This window comes from Chiloscyllium punctatum, chromosome 22 (genome assembly GCF_047496795.1).
Source record: "Chiloscyllium punctatum isolate Juve2018m chromosome 22, sChiPun1.3, whole genome shotgun sequence".
NCBI classification, from domain to species: Eukaryota; Metazoa; Chordata; class Chondrichthyes; order Orectolobiformes; family Hemiscylliidae; genus Chiloscyllium; species Chiloscyllium punctatum.
Window position 1 is genome coordinate 21,758,342 of NC_092760.1, and position 24,968 is coordinate 21,783,309.

Here is a 24,968-nt window from a genome sequence, read left to right on the forward strand (position 1 = left end):
TTCGTTCCACTAATCCAGAAGATTCTGGTTCAAAACCATCTATTCCAGAGGTGTGTTATTAAAACATCTACTGATGAGAAAAGTCCTACTTGTCTTCAAATGTGGATTTGGGGCTCTTATTGTGCATCTTACCTCTGAACCAGGAGGTCTGGGTTAAAATCTGACCTGCTCCAGTGGTGTATCATGATATTTCTACACAGGTTGATTCAAAAGTAAAGCAACTATTGGGGCTCTTAGCGTCATTGAATCATATAGCATGGAAAGAGATCCTTTGGTCCAACCCATCCATGCTGACCAGTTACCTTAAACGGAACTTGTTCCATTTGTTTGCATTTGGCCAATATCCATTTAAACCTTTCCTATTCGTGTATATGTCCAAATGTCTTTTAAATGTTGTCATTGTATCCACTTCTACCACTTTGGCGACTCATTCCATACATGCACCACTCTCTGTCTGAAGAAGTTGCTCCTCAGGTCCCTTTTAAATTTTTCCATGCTTATTTTAAACTGGTTCCATCCAGGTTTGGCTTCCCCTACCTGTGGAAAAAGACCTTTGCTATTCACCTTTTCTGTGCCCCTCCTGATCTTATGAACATCCATAAGGTTACTCCTCAGCCTCTGAAATTCCAGGGAAAAAAAAAGTCCCAGCCTTACCAACCTCTCTGTCTTCCTCAAATCATTCAGTCATGGAAACAAACTTGTAAAGATTTTATGCACCCTTCAAAGTTTAACAACATCCTTCCTATAACAGGGCGACTAAGATTGTATGCAGTATTCTAAAAGTGGCCTCACCAATGTCTTGTACAGCCGCTACATGATGTCCCAATTCCTGTACTCTGACCAATGAAGGCAAGCATTCCAAATGCCGCCTTCTTCACTCTGTCTACCTGCAACGCTACATTCAAGGAACTAGGAACTTCCATCCATAGGTCCCTCTATTCATTAACACACCCCAGGAACCTTACCACTGAATATATTTCTTACCATTTGATATGTTTCCCTCTCCACTCTTATCTGTGTTCCACAGAGACCATTCCCTCTGTAACTCCCTTGTTAAGTCCACACCTCCTGCCAACCCACCCTCCTCTCTCAGCACCTCCCCTTGCTGCCACAAGAGGTGTAAAACCCGTGCCCATACATCTCCCTTGACCTCTGTACAAGGCTCCAAAGGATCTTTTCACATCCATCTGAGATTTTCCTGCATATCTAAACACCTCATCTGTGTCCATTGATCTCAGTGTGGTCTCCTGTACACTGGGGAGACAGGATGCCAACTCACAGAAAGTTTCAGGGAACATCTCTGGGGAAAACACACCATACAATTCCACCGCCCTGTGGCCGACCACTTAAACTCCCCCTCCCACTCCACGTCCTGGGCATCCTCCACCGCCATATCCAAGCCACTTGACGACTGGAGGAAGGACGTCTCATCTTCCACCTGGGGACCCTCCAACCACATGACATCAACATCGACTTCACCAGTTTCCTAATCTCCCCTCCCCCACATCATCCCAGATCCAACCTTCCAACTGTCTTGAACTTATCTACCTGTCCGTTTTTCTTCCCATGAATCTGCTCCACCTTCCCATTCAATCTATCACTATCACCCCCACCACATTCACCTATCGCCTTCTGAGCTATCTTTCCCCCACCCTCACCCTTTTATTTATCTTTCAGCCCCCATCTTCCCCCACCCCACACATCCCTGATGAAGGGTTTATGCCCGAAACATCGACTGTCCTGCTCCTCAGATGCTGCCTGACCTGCTGTGCTTTTCCAGTGCCATACTTTTCAACCGTACTATTACCTGTCGAAGTCCTGCCCTGGTTTATCTGACTAAAATGTAACTCTGCACATTTATCTAAATTAAACTCCATCTGCCACTGTTCCACCCATTGACCCATCTTTCATTCTACTCTTGGTGTCATCCACAAACTTACTATACACACCTTTGATAGTCACAGCCAAATCATTGATATAAATGATGAAAAACAGTGGACCCAGAACTGATTCTGGTGGTAGGTGGTACACCACTGTTCACAGGCCTCCGGTCTGAACAACAAATTGCTACCACCATCCTCTGTCTTCGACCATCAAGCTAATTTTGTATCCAATTGGCTATCTCTCCTTGGATCCCATGTAATCTATCTTTGCTCACCAGTCTATCTTGTGGAACTTTATTAAAGACCTTGCTAAAGTCCACATAGACAAGGTCTATCACTCTGCCTTCATCTGTCTTCTTGGGAACCTCTTCAAAAAACTTTAGAAGTTTGTGAGACACAATTTCCCACATTCAAATTCATGCTGACTAACCCTAATCAGTCCTTGCCTTTCCAAATACATCCAAGTCCTGCCTCTCAGATTCTCCTCCAACAACTTACATACCATTGATATCAGGTCAGTCAACTTCTCCTCATAAAAATAAACCCTCTGTACCTAAAGTTGACCTAGACTCTGGACTGCCTTTCTGTAGGTAAGAGGGTTGAAAGGTGTGGTGCTGGAAAAGCGCAGCATCCAAGGAACAGGAGAGTCACAGAGGGAGTGGTCTCTCCAGAACGCTGATAGGGGTGGGGAGGGAAATATATCCCTTATGGCGGGGTCTGTTTGGAGGTGGCTTTTCGGAGATGATGGAGGATGATACAATGTATCCGGAGGTTGGTGGGGTGGAAGGTGAGGACCAGTAGGGTTCTGTCCTGGTGGCGATTGGAGGGACGGGGTACAAGGGCGGAGGTGCGGTAAGTGGAGGAGATGCGGTGGAGAGCATCGTCAACCACGTTGGAGGGGAAATTGCAGTCTTTGAAGAAGGAGGCCATTTGGGCTGACCCCAGCACCAGGGATATATTTCCCTCCCCACCCGTATCAGCATTCTGGAGAGACCACTCCCTCCGCGACTCCCTCGTCAGGTCCACATCCCCCACCAACCCAACCTCCACTCCCGGCACCTTCCCCTGCAACCGCAAGAAGTGCAAAACCTGCGCCCACACTTCCCCCCTCACCTCCCTCCAAGGCCCCAATGGATCCTTCCATATCCGTCGCAAATTCACCTGCACCTCCACACGCATCATTTACTGTATTCGCTGCACTCGATGGGGTCTCCTCTACATTGGGGAGATAGGCCGCCTACTTGTGGAACGTTTCAGGGATCACCTCTGGGACACCCGCACCAATTGCCCCGTGGCTGAACACTTTAACTCCCCCTCCCACTCCGCCATGGACATGCAGGTCCTTGGCCTCCTCCATCGCCAGACCCTGGCCACACGACGCCTGGAGGAAGAGCTCCTCATCTTCCGCCTAGGAACCCTCCAACCACATGGGATGAATGTAGATTTCCCCAGCTTCCTCATTTCCCCTTCCCCAACCCCCAGATTCAGCACCGCCCACTTGACCTGCAATCTTCTTCCCGACCTCTCTGCCCCCACCCCCTCTCCGGCCTATCACCCTCACCCTCACCTCCTTCCACCAATCGTATTCCCAGCGCCCCTCCACCAAATCCCCACCCCCACCCCACCCCCCCACCTTTTATCTCAGCACGCTTGGCACACCAGCCTCATTCCTGAAGAAGGGCTTATGCCCGAAACGTCAATTCTCCTGCTCCTTGGATGCTGCCTGTCCTGCTGCGCTTTTCCAGTACCACACTTTTTAACTGTGGTCTCCAGCATCTGCAGTCCTCACTTTCTCCCTGTAGGTAAGAGGATCAAAGTGTTCACAGTTTTCCTGGTGTAGTCTAGTTGGTGCCTTCTATAGTATTAGCAAACCTCTCTATTTGTATGCTCCAATTCCTCTGAATATGAGGTGACCATGGCAGGTGTGGTCATATATTGTGCCCCACCTTGAAGCCAAGGTGCACGTTACCATGGATGAACACATCTCTCACATAATCCTTTCCTATCCATGCTTTATTGTTTCTGCCCCTTACAAATACTGTTGCCTTCTTCACAATTGTCATTCCCCATCATCCCAAGCCTGCAGTCTAAATCCCAAAATATAGGTGCCTGACACTTTTCTGTGACGACAGAGCTACTGCGCACACACAAACACCCATGCAGACACCCCCACCACCACCACCACCTTTTCCCTTAGTTTCTGTGGACAACCCGACAGACTGACTGTGGCTCACCTCCACCGTTAATTTCCCCTCCTAGCCACTCACCATCCTGACTTGGCAATATATTGCCATTCCTTCACTGTCACTGGGTCAAAATCCTGGATGTCCCTCCCTAATGGCATAGTTGATTAACCCACATCAGGTGGATTGCAGCGGTTCAAGAAGGCTGCTCACCACCACCTTCTCAAAGGCAAGTAGGGATGGGCAATAAATGCTGGCCAACCAGTATCACCCACATCCCACAAATTAATTTTAAAAAAATAATGCTGAATGCTGTCTTTGGGTATGACAGTGAAGTAGAGCTTCTCCGTGTTAGGTACAAATCTTTACACTTTTCTGCTTGTGATAGTACTCTCGATGTATTGAAATGTGACACCAGGAATTAAGCTTTCACAGATATGATTTTTGACACATGTATGTATTGTGTTGTAAATTTTCAGAACTTTTCTTTTCTTTTCCAGGTTGAATTGGGAGACAAATATAAAAACAAGACCTGTGGTTTGTGTGGGGATTTTAACAACTCTCCTGAATATAATGAGCTTTTCCATGAAGGTATCCATTTTGTTCTAACACATGGACATGACTTGACTTCACTTAATGTTACTCTGTATGCCCCAGCCATGAAAGGATATTTCCCAAATATGGCACAGGAATGGGTTTTACATGGGAACAAATTTGGCATTGACAGGAAGGATGGGAGGAGTTATGAGTAAATGTTCAGCATTCTCAATGATCAGTCCTCCCAGAATCATATATGTCTCAAAGTCACTTTTTAATCTCTTAAGCTACAATAGGTACAGCCCCATCCAGACCAACATTTCCTCACATAATAATGCAGTCGACCTCAGCCCTCATCCCAGGTATCAATCTAATGAACCTTCTCGAACTGGTTTGAACTCATTCATATCTTTTAAGTTCCTGACAAAAACTGTACACATTACACATCCCTGTTATTCAATCAACCCGTTACAACAAGTATCAACATTCTATTCTATATGCTAGTCATTATCTATACCTACATTTTAACATGTGAGTCATTTACCAGGGCACCCTTAATGTTCTGCAATCTTGTTTTATTTAAATAATGTGCCTCATTCTTTCCAAGGCAGGGAGGGGAAAGGGAAGAGGAATAATATAGTTACAGCTGGAAATCTTTCAAAATGACTCATTCATTCATTTTTTTTTTAAATGTTAAACAAGGGGAAGTAATGGCACAGTGTGTCTCAGTTCTTACAAAATTCCCATCATGTCTGACAATTTTTGGTCTTTTTTAGGTCATAGATTTACTATACTCCACTTTGCTTCTCTACATAAGTTAGATGATCCTTTGGAACATTGCATGCATATGAAGAATGAGAGTGAGGAGGAACAACTTCCAAAATACGTGAGTGTGACATCAATCTGACCATCTTTAATTTCTTTAGTTTTTGAGCATGACTTGACAATTAGAGTTTGTACACTTATAATGACAATATAAATACATTAGTTGGAAAATATTCACTGAATGAATAGCTATTTTTCCTCAAGCGGTTTCTTGCAGGTGTTATAGGCATCAATGTTAACATAAAGGAGGATTTTGGATAGTTGATGTGGATTATTGGGGATCATTGAATGTGTGGTATTGTTCAATTTATTTATAATTTTACTTGGGTTTTTTTATCTCCATTGCATTTGCATGGGAGTATCATGCACTCACATCATTAGTTTTACTTCAACTATTTAAAGTGCCAAGGGTAAAAATGGAGGAGTTATGAGTCATAGAATCTGACAACATGGAGACAAGCCCTTTGGCCCAAACCAATCCATGCCAGCCAAAACATCCATTCACACTAACCCCATTTCCCTGCACTTGGCCCATATCCTTCTAAACCTTTCCTATTCATGTATTTGTCCAAATGCCTTTTAAATGTTGTTAATGTACCCACCTCAACCACTTCTGCTGGCAGCTCATTCCATGTACTATCCTCTGTGTAAAAATGTTGACTTGCATGTTCCCTTTTCTTATTTCCCCTCTAACCTTAAACTGATCCCTTCAGTCCTTGATTTCCCAACCCTGGGAAAAAGACTGAGTTCATTCATCCTCTCATGATCTTATACACTTATAATAAGATACCCCCCTCAGTCAAAGAACAAAGAAATTTACAGCCCAGGAACAGGCCCTTCAGCCCTCCAAGCCTGAACCGATCCAAATGTACTGTCTAAACCTGTTGGTCATTTCCTAAGCATCTGTATCCCTCTGCTCCCCACCTACTCATGCAACTGTACAGATGCATCTTAAATGAATCTACCGTGCCTGTCTCTACCACCTCTGCTGGCAACACATTCCACCGCCCACCACCCACTGTGTGAAGTACTTACCATGTGTGCCCCCCTTAAACCTTGCACCTCTCACTTTGAAAGCATGATCTCTCGTTATTGAATCCTTCACCCTGGGAAAAAGCTTGTCTCTATCCACCCTGTCTATACCCTTCATGATTTTGTAAACCTCAATCAGGTCACCCCTCAATCTCCTTTTTTCGAGTGAAAATAAACCTAACCTACTCAACCTCTCTTCATAGCTAGCACCTTCCGTACTAGGCAACATCCTCGTAAACCTTCTCTGCACCCTCTCCAAAGCGTCTCCTATGCTTTAAAGAAAAAAGCCCTAGCTTGTCCAACCTCTCCCTCTAACTCGGACCATTGAGTTCTGGCAACATCCTAATACATTTCTTTTGCACTCTTTGCAGGTTAATAACATCCTTCCTATAGCAAGATCAAAACTGAATTTAATACTCCAAGTGCAGCCCATCAACATCCAGTATATCTGTAGCATAATTTCCTAATTTCTATACTCAATGCTCTGACTGATGAAGGCCAAGTATGCCAAAAGCCTTCTTCACTGCCCTGTCTACCTGTGACTCCATTTTCAGAGAGCCATGCACCTGAACTTCAAGGTCTCTCTGTTCCACTACACTCCTTAAGACCCTACCATTCACCATGAAACTCCTCCCTTGATTTGACTTTCAGAAATGCAAGACCTCAGACTTATCTATATTAAACTTTATTTGCCATTTCTTGGTCCACTTCCCCAGCAAAAGGTCCTGCTGCACTTTCTGATAATCTTCCTCACTGTCCACAATGCCATCTATTTTCATGGCATCTGCAAACTTGTTTATCATGCCCTGTACATTATCATCCAAATCAGTGATATAGATGACAGCATCAGTGGGCCCAGTACCAACCCCTGAGGCACTCCACTAGTCACAGGCCTTCAGTTGAACAAGTATCCTTCCACTGTTACTCTCTGCTTTCTATCAACAAGTCAACAGTGTGTCCTACTGGAAGCAAGGGAAGAGATTGCTGCACCTTTGGCGATGGCCTTAGCGTCTCCACTGTCCACTGGGGTTGTGCCAGATGATTAGGCAGTGGTAAATGCTATTTCCTTTTTCAAGAAAGTGAATATGAACAATCCTGGGAATTACAGACCAGTCAGTCTTGCGTCTGTGCTCGGCAAATTATAGGAGAGGACCCTGATAGACAGGATTTATGATTACTTGGAAAACCATAGTTTGATTAGAGATTATCGGCATTGATTTATGAGGGACAGGTCATGCCTCACAAGCCTGATTGAATTAATTGAGGATGTGACAAAATACGCTAATGAAGATGGAACAGTGGATGTGGTATACATGGATTTTAGCAAGGCTAAAGTTTGTCCATAGTAGGCTCATTGAGGAAGTAATGAGGCATGTGATACAGGGAAATTTTTGGTTATCTGGATACAGAATTGGCTGGCCCGTAGAAGAGTGTGGCAGTAGATGGAAAGTATTCAGCCTGGAGCTTGGTGACCAGTGGTGTTCTGCAGGGGTCTGTTCTGGGACTTCTGCTCTTTGTGATTTTTATAAATGACTTCGATGAGGAAGTGGAAGGGTGGGTTAGTAAGTTTGCTGATTACACAAAGGTTGGTGGAGTGGTGGATAGTGTGGAGGGCTGTTGGAGGTTGCAACGAGACATTGACAGGATGCTGAGCTGGGTTGATAAGTGATAGATGGTGTTCAACCTGGAAAAGTATGAAGTGATTCATTTTGGAATGTCAAATTCGAATGCAGAATACAGGGTTAAAGGCAGGATTCTTGACAGTGTGGAGGAACAGAGGGATCTTGGGGTCCATATCCATAGTCCCCTCAAAGTTGCCACCCAGTTGATAGGGTTGTGAAGTAGGCATTCACAGGGGGATTAAGAGTCGTGAGGTTATGCTACAGTTCCATACAGTTCTGGTTGGACCACACTTGGAATATTGTGTTCAGTTCTGGTTGCCTTATTGTAGGAAAGATGTGGAAGCTTTAGAGGAGATTTATCAGGATGCGACTTGAATTGGATGGCATGTCTTATGAAGAAAGTTTGAGAGAGCTAGGGCTTTTCTCAATTCAAAGGCTTACATATTGCATTTATGTCTGCATTTGCACACTATAGTGATTCTATGATTCTATGAATAAATTTAAACTCTATTGGGTTTTAGTATCTAGGGGGTATAATTTAAATGGATTGGTTACATTCAAATTGTTGTCAAAATAGCAAGGAAACAGCCCTTCCTGATGAAAGGCTTATGCCTGAAACATCGATTCACCTGCTCCTTGGATGCTGCCTGACCTGCTATGTTTTTCCAGCACCACATTCTTAACTCTGATCTCCAGCATCTGTAGTCCTCATTTTCTCCAAAACAACAATGAACTCAGGTATCTATTTCTTAGCCAAATGTTACATACTTTCACTTTTCTGTGCACTCTGAGACTGCTAATTAGTCATATGACAGGTGCTTGTAAACTCTCAGTGCAAAACAGCATTCACTTTCTCTTAAAGGTACAGTACATGTCTTCAACTTCATAACCCTATCTCACCTTCCAGAGCAGCCTACCATGTGCAACCTTATCAACGGCCTTACCGAAATCCATATAGTCTGCTCTGCCCTCGTCAAACATCTTGGTCTCTTCATCAAAGAACTCTCACAAATTTGTGAGGCATGATTTGCCATGCACAAAGTCATGCGGACTATTCCTAATCAAACGCTGTCTTTCCAAATGCCTGTAAATCTTATCTCTCAGAATCTTCTCAAGCAACTTACCTGGAGCGTCAGAGGCTGATGGAGGTTTATAAAATCATGACGGACACAGATAGGATAAGTGGATAAACTCTTCTCCCTGAGGTGGGGGAGTTCAGAACTAGAGACCACAGGTTTAGGGTGAGAGGGAAAAGATATAAAAGGAACGTAAAGGGCATCTTTTCACACAGATGGTAGTATGTGCATAGAATGAACTGCCAGGAAAAGTGGTGGAGGCTGGTACAATTGCAGCATTTAAAAGGCATCTGGAATGGTATCTAATAGGAAGGGTTAGAGGGGTATGTGTCAAGTGCTGGCAAATGGGCTAGATTAGGTTAGGATATGTGGTTGGCATGGACAAGTTGGACCGAAGGATCTGTTTCCGTGCTGTACATGTCTATGACTCTACCACAATATTAGGCTTACTGGTCTATAGTTTTCAGGCTTTTGTTTGCACCCCTTCTTGAATATGGGCACAACATTCACTACCCTCCAGTCTTCCAGGACCTCACCCATGGCTAAAAATGATGCAAAACTATCAGCCAGCCCCCCTGCAATTTTGTCTCTAGCCTCTTGCAGTGTCCTTGGATGTATTTGGTTAGGACCAGGAGATTTTTCCACCTTCATAAATTCTAATACATCCAATATCTTCCTCTACTGTGATATGGACTGTCCCCAAGATATGACCACTAAATTTCCCAAGTCCCCAAGTGTGCTGTCTTTCTCTATAGTAAACACAGGAGAAATATTCATTGAAGATCTTATCCATCTCTTGCTGTTCTACACATGAATGTCTGCTTTGGTCCTTGAGGGGTACTATTCTCTTTCTAGTTATTCTTTTTCCATTAATATACTTAAAGAACCTCTTTGGATTCACCCTAATCTTTTCAGTCAAGGCTTTCTCATTGCTCCCTTTTCATCCTCCTGGCGCCCTTCTTCAGTAAACTCCCGCATCCTCTCAGTGTCTCCAACTTGATTCCAACTGCCTGTACTTCAGCCATACCACCTTTTTTTCTGGTCAAAGCCTCAATGTCTCTTGTCATCCACAGTTTCCTATTCCTGTCAATGCTCTTAGGAACGTATAGACCTTGAACTTTAGCTATCTCACTTTTAAAAGTGTTACGACATGGGGTAAACTCTCCTGCTTAATTTTAAACAGGCAACACGGAAAAGATTTATCCCGTGCAGTAATCTGTAACAATTCGAGTGGCCAATAACTATGTAAAGTAAAAATTAACAACTTTATTTCTTAAAGTATCACAGACAATAATTAACTAATCATTATTTACAATTTCTTTCTCTAACCTATCTTTTACCTCCCCTTCTATAATACTAGTCCCAATTAAGATTTACAAGACAACACTTCTTGTCTCAAAGCCAAGCAGCTTGTCTTCAGATCTTCCTGTGTCTTCTTTTCTCCTTGTTAGGAATTTTTGCATCACAGGTCTCGCAAGCAGACATGCAAGAGATGGGTAAGATCTTCAATGAATATTCCTCCTGTGTTTACTATGGAGAAAGACAGAACACTTGGGGACTTGGGAAATTTAGTGGTCATATCTTTAGTGGACAGTCCATATCACAGTAGAGGAAGATGTTGGATGTATTAGAATTTATGAAGGTGGAAAAATCTCCTGGTCCTGACCAAATACATCCAAGGACACTGCAAGAGGCTAGAGGTGTCTATATTAATAATGGAAGGAATAGATTTTAAAAATTAAGACAAAGTCCATTGCTCGTGGGTTTGAGAAAGACAGTACCACTGCAAGACTGCCACACTGGGCCACTGGAATAAAGGACCGGAAGCCGCTACCAAAGCAGGCCATCAACACCCTGCCATTGAAATCCCGGGGCGCAAGACTCCTTAGAAGATGCTTCAAGGAAAAGTCTCATTGCTGGTTGTCAACCTGGGAAGGAAGGCTTCATGAAAGCTTCCTAAAGAAATCCCAGACTGACCCATGTGATGGAATCCCAGGCTTTTCTGCCAAAGACTCCAAAGCAGACCATCACCAGACGTAGCCACAAGCTACGAGGAACCACCATCGCCACCGCAGCATCCGTCCAAAACGTCCCTCATCCACCTTGCTGACTTCGCCTGTGCGAATAGTGGGTTCTTATGCTCGGATCTCTGCAAGCTGATCCTCAATGCCACTGTCAGAGTCATGGTCCAGGTTCACTAGTGGCTGCCATGTTCCGGACCCCAACAAAGATTACTTCCTACTGCTGTCTGCCAAAAAGAACAAGAAAGATCAGAAGAGATTTTTTTTAAAAAGGAAAGAAAAGAAAAGCAGACAGAATGAATGAGCCCTGGGCACAGGAGTTCAGACACTGTCTACTTCAGTGACACCATCTAGTCTCATTATTCTTCCTTTTCTTTCCCCATATCTGCTGTTTCAGTCAAACTAGTTCTCAGTTGTGACCTGTTACAATCAAACGTTTTCTATTTTTCCTCTTAATCTCTCTATCATCCAGGAAGATTTTGGTTTGTTTGCTTTAACTTTCCACTTTGTGCGAATCTACTAGCTATGATGAAACCTTCTTCATCTGTCCATTTTTGTACTGAGGAAGAAAGCAAATAAACTATCATTTGTACAATTTATAGAACGTTTAGTTCTGGGAAGACAATTAAATTAAAAAATTGTGTGAAGAGGTTCTGTTTGGAGAGTACCAGAGGCTAAATGAAACAACGGAACCTCGGAGGTCATAATCTTTGGATTGTTACCATTACCATAAACCAAATGCAATTTGGAATTAGGATCAGCAAGTTATGGAAATGATCTTGTGGCTAAATGAGTAGTGTAGAACAGAGAAGTGCCAATCTGGAACACTGGCAGCAATATGAGATAGAAGGATTTGTTCCATTCGGATAGGCATAATCTATTCAGGTTGAAACTAGGGTCCAGCAGAGACAATAAATAGAGCAATCACAAAGACTTCAAACTAGTAAATGGGAGTGGAGGAAGGACTTAGTCAGAAAGGAAATATTTTGATAATAAATTGAGAATAAATGAGAATAGACTACCTGTCATAAATTATACTTCTGGCACTACAGATCGAGGGATAATCAAAAATTGTAAAGTAATTAAATCAAAAGAGAGAATAATTAAGAAATGTGTGAATAAAAAAGCAGGCTTGTTCGAATGTATTACGTAAAAATTTGTATGAAGCGTAAGGAAGAAGTTTAATTTTAGGAGCAACATGGAGGATGATAATGCTGAGGAGCACAGTGGCTCAGCGGTTTTCATTGTTGCTTCACAGGTCCAGGAACCTCGGTTTGATTCCACCTAAAGGCACTGTCTGTGTGGAGTTTGCACATTCTTCCCACGTTGGCATGGGTTTCTTCTGGATGCTCCAGTTTCCTTCCACAGTCCAAAGACGTGCAAGTTAGGTGGATTGGCAGTGCTAAATTGCCCATTGTATCCAGGGATGTGAAGGCTATGTGGATTAGCCATGGGAAATGAAGGGTTACAGGAATAAAGTGGGTCTGAGTGGGATCCTTTTCAGAGGTTTGATGTGGACTTGATGAACTGAGTGACTTGCTTCCACACCATAGTGATCCTGTGAGGTGATGTAGTAGGCAGTAATGAGGCATGATTAAACTATGGTCAAAACTGGAAACTGCAAATAATACACTGTACCCAGATTATAATGTCTCCAGTTAAGACAGTGAAGAGATATATAATGTGGAAGTAGCCTTAGTAGTCCAGATCAAATCACTTTAGTGTTATAAGGAGAGGTAAATACGCAATGAAAATTTTACTGATAGATTTAAGACTGTAGCGGGGTTGGCTATGTGCCCCTTGTAGATTGTATTAATATAGAAAGGGGCAAACCGATAGGAACATAGAAGCAAGACTATGCTTCTGGTTTGACAAGCCTGTCCATGCTTATTAGAATCACGGCTAGTCTATTTGTGGCTTCAGGTCTGCTGTCCTGTCTGCACCCATAAACCTTGACTCCTTGACTGTCAAAAATCAATTTTACTCAGCCTTGAAGAATTGTAAAGACCCAGCCTCCACTACCTTCTGGGGAGGAGAATTCATCACTGTATTGATCCATCGAGGGGAGAAAGAAAGCCTCATTATTAAACCCGTGAATGACTACCAACTCTCAAGGTCCAAGTGCATGAATTGCCCAAAGTTAGTATGCAGGTGCAGCAAGTAATTAAGAAGACTAATGGATTGCTGTCCTTTATTATAAAAATAATTTAACGTAAAAGTAATGATTTAATACTTCAATTCCACAGGATATTGATGATTTGCCACCTTGAATATAATGTGCAGTTTTAGTTACCTTATTTAAGGAAGAATGTAAATGTGTTGGAAATGATTCAGAGGTTTTCTAGATTGATACCTGGAATGAACAGGTTTCTTGGCAAAGACTGGACAGGTTTCACTTGTTTGGTTTGTGATGGAGTTTAGAAAAGTGAGGGGTAACTTGATTGAAGTGTATAAGAGCATGAATAGCCTTGACAAGGTAATATAGAAAAGAGGTTTTTAGTTGTGGGAGAGTACAAAATTTTAGAAAACAGATGTGGGAAATTTGTTTTGGGGATTTTTAAGGTGGAAGTAGTTCGATTCAAGTTAGGCAAGGACAATGAATGTTATTCATCTTGGTAGAATCCATACAAATGGATCAGTGATGATCTTATTGAAAATTGGGTCAGGCTCAAGAATCCAAATGGTCTACTGCTGGCGTGTATTCAATTATTTGTACGATAGTTACTACATGCATGCTAAGCTGCTATTTTCACTGTCACAAACTTTTTTAATCTTCAAAGTATGAGAGTAGATGAGGCAAGTGCAATTAGATGAATAAAGAGAGAGAACAAATGAACTGAAAATGAACTCACTGTGTTTTCTCTTATTTTCTATATTGCAAAGACTGAATTGAGAGTAGGCCAAGCACCGGATATGTTAACTGGGAAATAATTTGGTCTGTCTGTGAAATAAGTATATGTTCTCACAACATTAACTTAGAGATTAAAAAAAACTGATGTTCCAATAAATAATTCTTTTGTTTTAATTTTTAGCAAGATTTTTGTGCTTCCCTGATGGACAAAGTTGCACCAGAATGCACTGTGCCAAGACCAGGCTATATTAAAAGCTGTCAACAGGACCTGTCAACGTGCTCCAAGAAATATGCCAACTGTGCTTGTGATACTTTCTCTGAATATGCAAGGGAGTGTTCAAGGTTATTGCAACCTGTCAGAAACTGGAGACATGAACGATTGTGTCGTAAGTTTCGAGAATAATTTTCAACATTTATGTATTTTCTCAATGCTGCGTTGATATTCAAACTGTTGCCAAAGTCGGAAATCTGTCCTTGACATCATTAAACATTTTAAGATTATTGATCTCATTTGTATTATCAATAACATTTTTTTTTACATTCTTACCATTCTGCCATTGAAACATGTGGAGCCAGTTGTCAGTTATGATGAATATTACTTCCAACAATTGATTGCATGTGTGTGCCATTAAATACTGATCATTACATAGAGTTCCTCCCATTGACTGCTGATAGGTAATTCAAGGTCATATATACATTAATATATACATTAATCTCTTTGGGGCTCCTGGAAATGGCCACGATGGGGATGCTGCTATTTTTCTGGGGCTAGATGGAGCCCCATAAAGACATGATTACACAGAAGGAGGCCGTTTGATCTGTGGAGTCAGTCTCAGCTCTCTACAGAGCAATCCAATCATTATCATTCTCCTCTCTAAACCCTTAACCCAACAAAATTATTTTCCACAAATGCACATCCAGCTTCCTTTTGACTTTTTTTTCTGCATTCTCCACCCTCATTAGCAGCATGTTGCAGATAATTACCATTGTGTAAATAAGGCCTGCTTCACATCTCTCTGCATCTCTTGTCCAAAATCTCAAATCCAAAATCTTTGTTTCACTAGCTAATGAAAACAGCTTTTACCTTATCCAAACCTAACATACACCTCTATGAAATTTTAACCTCAATCCCTTTAGCTCCAAGGTGAGCAACCCCAGTCTTCTGACCTAACCTAGCTATAATCTCTCATCACTGGAACCATTTCAGTAAATCTCTTCTGCATCTTCTAAAGGACCGTTATGTAGTTCCTAAATTGTGACCAGTACTACCCTAGTTGGACCCTAACTGGAGTTTTTTAAATGTTCAAAATAACTACTGCTTTTTACACAATAGCTCAATTTACAAAGTTTAAGATTCCATATTTGTAAAAATGCTGTCAGTTGCACCCACCACCTTCAGGTACCTATATACATATGAGCCCAAAAAGTCCCTCTGACATTTTCACACACTTTAGAACTGCATCATCAACACTATATGAGTTTTCCATATTCTTCTGCCAAAATACATAAGCTCATGCTTCTGTGTATTAAATTTCACCTGGCACTTAGACTGGAAGTGTATGTTCTATAGCAGTTGTTTTGTATAGTACTCACTGTTTGGTACACTACACTACAATTTTGATATCTGTCTCTTTATTCCATTTGTGTTCTAAATAAAAAAAAATCATAGTTTATTGTAAGGGTAATACCCTTGATATTTTGTTTTAAATATTCAAAGAGACTAATTCTAAATTCTGTCAGTGACTTGAAGAACTGTGGTATTGATTTGTAGCTTGAAAATGGTCTGAAGGGTTTTTGAGCTCTAGTAATACATGCTAAATATATTCCAGAATTTTCTGGACATATAATATATTTTATTTGATAGGATTGTGACAGTTCTCTTTTAATTTTAGCTCCGCGTAAATGCCCAACGAACCAAGTGTACTTGGAGAATGGATGTCCCTGCTTTTCTACATGTTCAAACTTGCGCTCTACCTGCGATAGTCATGGCACATATGGATGTTTCTGCCCAGAAGGTAAACTGACTTCCTTAAATCATAAGCAAAGTTTGAAAAGTTCTAAGATAAAGTAAAGGAGAAAGCTGCAAATATTGGAATTCCAAATCAAAACTAAGTTATGGAATTGTACTCTGGATTCATCAGTACCTGGAAAAAAATATCAAAGTGAACATTTGGGGTGGGATCTTTGATTAAACTTGTTTGGATCTGATTTAATCTTGAATAACATTCACAATTTAATGCTTGGCTGGAAATTTCAGTAGAAAACCTTCTGCTCTGCTAGAGGTAGAGCAAAATTCTCATTTTTGCATATTGGAGAGGAATTCCTCAGTTCTGCTGATATTTCAGTGATAAGAGTCAGGAAAACAATCTAAATTGCAGGAAAAAGTTATCAGTTATATCAGGAAAAAGTTATATTTATCCTCAGATAATCATTGAACGGCATTGGTGGTGCAATAGGTTTGATTTTAATTATCTTATATTGCAGTTAATGTTGAAATTAATATTTTCATTGTGGGACATGGAATAAACAAGCATTTATCATCCCGATTTGTGAAGACAGTAGTTACAAGTCAGCCACGTTACTGTGGGCTGGAGTTACACTAAGGCCAGACCATCTAAGGATGACAGATTTCCTTCCTTAAAGAACATTCATGAATCTGATTAGTCTTCTTATGATTAACAATGATTATATGGTCACCATTAGACAAGCTTTTAATGAGCTCAAATTTTGGTATCTGCAGTGGTGGAATTTGGAACCATGTCCCCAGAATATTTGGTAGAGTTTTGGGGTCACTAGTCCACTGGATTCTGTTCAACAAAAAACAAAGACTGATGAAATAAATGTTGGAGAAATACAACAAACTTGGCAGCATCTTTCGAGAAAGAAAGAAAGTTAGCATTTTGAGTCCAGCATGATTCTTCTTCAGAATGTTATAATGTTATTGCTTCTGTTAAGAGTTCTTTATTTTCTGTGGCAAAGGGTTAGAATGTTTTTTAAATTAGAAAGCTGATTTACTGCACAAGATACTTTTTTAACTGAAATTACAAATACGTCTATAGAATGTTATGTTACTTAATACACAGGATATACAATGCAGAAAAGTACCATTCAGCCCAACATGTTCATGCCAATCATTATCGTCCACCAGAGCCTTCTCCCATTTTTCTTTCTCATCCAAATCTACTATTGTGATCAAGCATTGCTTCTCCCTCATATGCTTATTTGGTTTCTTGTCAGTACATCTGTACTAACGCTTCAACTGCTTCCTGAGAACCACATATTTTTCACTCTTTGCATTAATAAGTTTCTTCTAATTGAGCTCATCAAATACATTGCTTTTTGCATCATAAAGCAGTCTGAAATTTTGACACCTAACATATCCATGTGATTGTAAGTAGTAGGACAATCACTACTACTTTCCTGCAAACTGAAAAAGATATGCTTCTTTGAGACTGGATAATTCCAGATGAAAAGCTTATGCCCGAAACATCAATTCTCCTGCTCCTCAGATGCTGCCTGACCTGGCGTGCTTTTCCAGCAACACACTCTCGACACTGGGAGAATAGTTTGGTTGGAATGGAGATGTGTAGATATGAAGAGTTGATAGTCTCATAGATGTTTGCAGTACAGACCGAGGCTATTTGGCTTATAGTGTCTGCACTGGTGAACAAAGATCTAATGACACTAATCCCATTTTCCAACTCCTAGCCCATATGCCAGAGGAATGACTAGCTAAATACTGCTTAAGTGTGGTGAGAGTTACTGTTCAACACTTCTCTTAGATTTCTGCCTCTTCATGATCTAAGTCCCCTGGTTATTGGCCCCTTTACTAGTGGAAAAAGTGCCTTCCCAGCCACCCTAATTTTTCTACCCATGATCTTATATATCTATATCAAATCACCTCTCAATCTTTGCTGCTGCAAGGAAAACAACATCATCCTATCCAAGTTTTCCTCATAGCTCAGACCCTCCAGCCTAGGGAACATCTTGGGAAATCTCTCCTGCACCCTCTCGAGTACAATTCCACCCTTCCAATATGTGGTTACCACAAATGCATGCAGTACTCCAAATACTGCTGCACGAACATTTTATGCAGTTTCAGCATAACTTCTCTGCTCTTATATCCTGTATATCAGCCACTAAAGTATCTGATTTGCTATCTAATCTGCATGCCCTGTTACTTCAGGAATTTGTGGATATGCACATAAAAGTACCTTTGCAATACTTCCCAGAGTGTTAACCATTCATAGTGTAATCCCTTGTTCGCCCTCCCCAAGAGCACTACTTCATTTTCCTGGATTGAATTCGATTTGCCTCTGATCTGCCAATCTGACCAGCAATTTCATGGCAATCAATTCTTCTATCATAGTAGTTACTCACTGCTATATTTTCTACAGGGACTGTTTTTGATGACATTTCCAATAAGGGCATGTGTGTACATCTCAGTGAATGTCCCTGTACTTGGAATGGGAATACCTACAGTCCTGGGGATAAGATCTCTGCACTCTGCAGAAACTGGTAAAGCAAAAATCCTTCTTCTGCTGTTTGGTTAAAAAAAGGGGGTAGATTTTCAATTGGATCATTACAGAAATTGCAATACTTCTTTTTCTATTGATTACAATGACATGAAAATTATCCAGTTTATATAATTGACGTTAATTTACCACACTTGATTTACACCTCAGAGATTAAATTAAAAATCTACCCTTGATTGTAATATGTTGAACAGCATTTATCATTGTCAATCTGCTCATCTGATTAGCAAATTCAGCTTTTGGAATTTTGTTTGATAATTTGCTTAACTGGGTCCAGAAGAAGCACCCAATTTTTGAACATTGGAAATGCATGTGGGTTTGATTTGATTCAAATGTAAGGGAAAACTGAACCCAGCAAATCCCTAATTACTAAATAAGAGTACAAACAGGTCCAGGTATACTGAAGGGATGTCCATTTCTTGTATTCTGTAAATTATCAGTTTTCAAGAGAAGACATGAATATGTTTTGAAATTAAACAAGGTCTGTGGACCTGTTAAGGTGTTGATACTTGAATGTCTACCATCTGTTGTGGGATAGTGTGGGGAGGCTGTAAATTTACCATATAATTGACAGCTTCAAGCTGTCTTTAATAAGGAAACGGGGCGGCACGGTGGCACAGTGGTTAGCACTGCTGCCTCACAGCGCTGGAGAACCGGGTTCAATTCCCGCCTCAGGCGACTGACTATGTGGAGTTTGCACGTTCTCCCCGTGTCTGCGTGGGTTTCCTCCGGGTGCTCCGGTTTCCTCCCACAGTCCAAAGATGTGCAGGTCAGGTGAATTGGCCATGCTAAATTGCCCGTAGTGTTAGGTAAGGGGTCGGTGTAGATGTAGGGGTATGGGTGGGTACACTTCGGCGAGGCGGTGTGGACTTGTTGGGCCGAAGGGCCTGTTTTCACACTGTAAGAAATGGCTATCTATGATATGTAGCTATGAGTATGAACATTTGTTTTTATAGAAGGGATTAACTACTTGAAAAAGATTAAATATACCGGATAAGCTTTTATCAGTGAGGGTGTTTAAATAAATAGTCAATTCTGTAAGAAATAATCAGACATTTATATCATTTAATCTCTTCAAAGCTTGTGAGTAGCATTTCCTTAGTTTTCTTACCAGCTGCATGGGCCTCTGAGGCCTGTGCACAGCAATGATTTCCAAAACAGGAAAATATTGTGATTGGTGTGCTGATGCCGATTGCTGTGCATGGAACGTTCCCTCTAAGCAGCTGCATAGCTTAGAGGAAACGTTGCTCCTGAGGTCTACCCAAAGTAGGTGCAGGGTGAGTTGCATGATATGTGTGAGAGCAGAAGACATTGGCTGGCATCACTTCACAAAAAAATTGGCAAGGGACTATAAAGAATCATAGGGAGGGGTACAGAGTCATTGGCAAGTATTGGCAGTAAATTGGCGTAGGGATAAGTAGTGTCCATGGATCGATGTAAGTTGGCATTCAGTTGGCATAAGGACTATAACGGGACATGAAGGTTAAGCCTAGTTTGCACAGGATTGGCATAGAATGTGAGGACCAAGAAGGCTTTGGGGGCATGAGTTAGCATTGGTAGTGCTTGAGGAGTGAACGAGTGGTAAGGACGACAGGGTTTTTTTTGTCTTACTTTGTTTTATTACAATGTGGATGAAGTTCTGATGCACCAAAACAACCCACATTGTCACCTAACACTTCTTTGTTAATGTCATTTTCCTGGTGACTTCCCATTGCACCAGTTTTGTTCTTTAGATTTTTTAATTACTATCCTCCTCATGTGTTACTGCACTTCATAGTATTATTTCATCTATAAATTGAATTTGTACCTGTTATACCCATGTATCAGTCATTAGTTGTGGTGATTTTAATTTACACATAAATGAGAAAATCAGATTGATAATAGGAGCCTCTTGGAGTTATTTGTAGAATCTTTTTGAGATAGGTTCTTATAGCAGCACATGTTGGAACTGACCAGAGAGCAGATTACACTTGATATTATTCAATGATATTATTCAATGTGACCCAATTGATTTTTGACCTGAAAGTAAATGAACCTCCAGGTAACCGTGATTCTAGTATGATTGAATTTTACATATAGATTGAAAGTGAAAAGAGTGGATCTGTATCTAATATGTTAAATTTAAATAAAGGGCAACTATGTGCGCATAAAAGCTGACCTAGCTGTTGTGAATTAGAATAGCAGAAATATCAATAGAGAAGTGGTGGCAGACCTTTAAAGGGTTATTTCAGAATTCTGAGAATATGTTCATTTCTAAAAAAAAGAAACATCTAAGGGGAACTCTCATCTAAGGGAAAAAGCATATAAATATCCAGAGTTGAGTGGGAGGGCAGATAACCAATCTGAATTTAGTGGTTTTCATCAGACTTCAGAAGGGAAAGGGTGATTTAATTAAAGTTTTTAAGGTCCTGAATGATCATGGCAAAATGGAAAGGAAATTTCTTCTGAGTAAGTCCACAATTTCGGGAGCACTGTTTTAAAATTAGACATCATCTTTTTAAGACAGAGAGAAGATAATTTTTTTTATCTCAGAGGATTGTGCAACTTTGGGACTTTCTGCTTCAGAAAACAATGGAGGCAGAGTCATTGAATATTTTTAAGCTAAAGTCAAATAAATTCTTGTTAGGCAGGGTGCACGGTTATCAGGATAGATGGGAATAGGGAATTTGCAACACAAAAGATCAGCATGATTTAATTGAATAGCTGAGCAAGGGATGAACAGCCTACGTCTGCTCTGAATTCATATGTTCATTAATAATAAGTATTAAAATAGAGCAGACTGTAAAGCTTTTAGCTGAGTATGTGCAAAGGTTATGGTAGCTGAGTGGGAGAAGGTCCAAAGAAGCCCAAATCCGAAGTTTTTTTAATGTACAGGTCATTTTGCTATAACATGCATTCTACTATAAAGTGCAAATTGGATAGAACACGCCTGACAAATTGTGGATGTTGTTTGAATAACATGAACTTTCTGCTGAACGTGTATAGCAATTTTCTATTAGTGATCTTCTACAGCGTAATTTTCTGTAGCGGTTTTCGACAACGCGATTTTCTATTAGTGCAATGTTGCAGTGGAACACAACTGCCGCATTATAGCAGAACGTTACATATATAAGTGTGATGAACTTCCTTGGTCATGATCAACTGCATTGACATAAGATTGGCAAAAACATGGGTGGACTCCAAAAATACGGTTTCCACTGATCTTCAATATAAGTTATTAGATTAGATTAGATTACTTACAGTGTGGAAACAGGCCCTCCGGCCCAACAAGTCCGCACCGCCCCGCCGAAGCGTAACCCACCCATACCCCTACATCTACATCTACCCCTTACCTAACACTACGGGCAATTTAGCATGGCCAATTCACCTGACCTGCACATCTTTGGAGTGTGGGAGGAAACCGGAGCACCCGGAGAAAACCCACGCAGACACGGGGAGAACATGCAAACTCCACACAGTCAGTCGCCTGAGGCGGGAATTGAACCCGGGTCTCCGGCGCTGCGAGGCAGCAGTGCTAACCACTGTGCCACCGTGCCGCCCAATGCAAAATTACATGAGAATACCACAGGAAACTGAAGAATGGGATATTTTAAACAAGGTAGAAAATTATAAAATTATTCCTGCAACAGGAATATTTTATTTTTATTACTTTAACTTTTTTTAATGGTGTGCTTTGAATATGTTTGTGTTTTGTGCAGTGTGTGTTCTATGAGCCAATGGAAGTGCACTAACCTCCCATGTCCCGGACGATGTTCCATTGAAGGCGGCTCATTTGTTACCACTTTTGATTCACGACAGTATCGGTTCCACTCAGTCTGCATCTTCGTGCTGGTCAAAGTAAGATCTTGCGACAGTTCATTCACTTTTATGAGGTTAAGTGACTGAGTGAAGTTAGTCTGCCCTGTGTTTGAAAGTTACTTACTGTCAGTGTATATTTTAGTCTGTTTTACATACTTACATTTTATTCTGGCAAGCTTTTAATACTTGGAAATAATTGGTATTAATCAAGCAGAAAGAAGAAGAAAGGCCCTGATGATAATGTCCTTGTACAGAATATAACCTGATAAGCTTCTGCCTTTTGTCAGGGTAAGATCTTGAGGGTGACACCCAGCAGTATTAATATCATGAGTGTGAAGTACTGTATGTGCTGCCTTGAAGGTGAGTCACTGCCCAGATAATGTCCTTGGGCTGAGATTGAGAGGATGAGGATCCATCTATAAAAGCATTTGAGGCAAGGCCATGACAGTCAGGGAAGACTAAGTGCTGGATTCCTTCACATTCTGAGGCACTAAAAATCCTTCAGGAAATATTTTTCTTTCAACATCTGATGACGCACATCCCCTTTCCTTAATTATGTGCTTTAGTTTGGGAAAGCCACTATATCTGTGGCTGCGGAGTACAGTGATTGGATGAAGTCAGGCATAAGGATTCTGGATAATCCAAAATGGAGGATAGCAAAAATTTTTGGCTGTAACAGGCTGCTCCTTTTTTGAGGTGTTTAGGTGTTGGAGGTGATTTTCTCGAATTCCAGGAGCAGCAATTACTGTTTTTTATGCTGTTGCATTGTTTTGAAACTTTAGAGAAGAAAATAACTCAAAACACCAGCACTTTTAAAAGGGAGAGGAACAGACAAAGGAAACACATGGTGAGGTCTGTACAGGAGAGAGAGAGAGAGAGAGAAAGAAACCCACGTTGCTAACAGATACAGCAGTGAACCTACATAGTTACTACCTTTGCTGTTTGAATTCATGTATGTTTGGACATTGGAGTGCGTCTGGGAAAAGTAACAAACAGTGAAATTCACAACTAAACCTGGAGGAACCTGTTTGGGAGAGGTCACAGCACAGAAACAAATAAGTGAATATTTTAAGCATGGCCTGGCAGTAAGTTTGCAGTAGTGGGTAGACTGGGTTCTTTCTTGATTATATGTCATATTGAGACATGTCTCTTGATTAAACTTAAAAATATAAGCCATAAGTATTAATTTAACCTGGAGCAGTGTTTTGTAGAGGAATAAGACAGTGCTATTTCCTGGGTCTGTAGATTGAAAGAAACAAAAATGGCCTTTAGTAGAGTGATATGCTCTTCTTGTTGGATGTGGGGGTTCAGGGAAAGTTTACGTGTTACTGAGGATTGTAAATGCAATAAATGTCGTTAGTTGCAAATTCTATCAGATCAAATGGAATAATTGGAGTGACAGTTGGAGACAATGAGGAATTTACAAGATCAAGGGGTTGTGATGGATGGCAGTTATAGGAAGGGAGAAAAGTCTCAGATACAGTCACATAGATGGGTTAACTCCAGGAAAGGTGAGAGAGGTAGGCAGGTAGTGCAGGAGTCTTCTGCGGAAATCCCCATTTCAAATAAATATGCTGTTTTGGAAAATGTAGAAGATGATGGGTTCTCAGGGGAATGTGGCACAAACAACCAAGTTTCTGGTATTGAGACTGAATCTAACGCAATGAGGGGTAAGCCAGGTTCCAACAGATCGATTGTGTTAGGGACTCTCTAGTCAGAGGTACAGACAGACATTTCTGTGGCTAGCAGTGAAAAATCAGAACGGTGTGTTGCTTCCCTGGTGCCAGGATCAAAGATGTCTCAGAGAGGGTGCAGAATGTTCTCAAGGGGGAGAGGGGCCAGCAGGAGGTCATTGTCCACATTGGAACCAATGACATAGGAAGGGCAAAGGTTGAGGTTCTGAAGGGAGATTACAGAGAGTTAGGTAGGAATTTACAAAGGAGGTCCTTGGGAGTAGTAATATCTGGATTACTCCCGGTGCTATGAGCTAGCGAGTGCAGGAATAGGAATTTAGAGCAGATGAATACATAGCTGAGGAACTGGTGTATGGGAGAAGGATTCACATTTTTGGATCATTGGAATCTCTTTTGTGGTAGAAGTCACCTGTACAAGAAGGATGGATTGCACCTAAATTGGAAGGGAATTAATATACTGGCAGGGAGATTCGTTAGAGCTGTTCGGGAGGCTTTAAACTAGTAAGGTGTGACCCAAGGAGATAGTGAGGAAAGAAATCAATCTGAGACTGTTACAGTTGGGAAAAGAAGTGAATCAAATAGGGCAGGCAAGGACAAAGCAGAGAACAAGACTGATAAATTAAACTGCATTTATTCCAATGCAATAGGCCTAAGGGGAAAGCAGATGAACTCAGGGCATGGTTAGGAACATGGGACTGGGATATCATAGCAATTACTGAAGTGTGGCTCAGGGATGGGCAGGACTGGCAGCTTAATATTCCAGGATACAAATGCTACAGGAAGGATAAAAAGGGAAGCAAGAGAGGAGGGGGAGTGGCATTTTTGATAAGGGATAGCATTACAGCTGTATTGAGGGAGGATATTCCTAGAAATACATCCAGGGAAGTTATTTGGGTGGAACTGAGAAATAA

At 41.2% G+C, this 24,968-nt stretch overlaps 1 protein-coding gene across 1 annotated transcript in view; it reads left to right on the forward strand.

Moving 5' to 3' along the window:
* The window catches only part of LOC140493446 (mucin-6-like), a 266,402-nt gene that overhangs the window by 13,577 nt on the left and 227,857 nt on the right, over nt 1-24,968 (forward strand). Inside the window, exons 5-10 of the mRNA XM_072591885.1 lie at nt 4,567-4,657; nt 5,380-5,489; nt 14,212-14,416; nt 15,923-16,045; nt 18,428-18,548; nt 22,264-22,402. Of these exons, the coding sequence (XP_072447986.1) occupies nt 4,567-4,657; nt 5,380-5,489; nt 14,212-14,416; nt 15,923-16,045; nt 18,428-18,548; nt 22,264-22,402 (789 nt within the window). The remainder of the gene's footprint in view (nt 1-4,566; nt 4,658-5,379; nt 5,490-14,211; nt 14,417-15,922; nt 16,046-18,427; nt 18,549-22,263; nt 22,403-24,968) is intronic.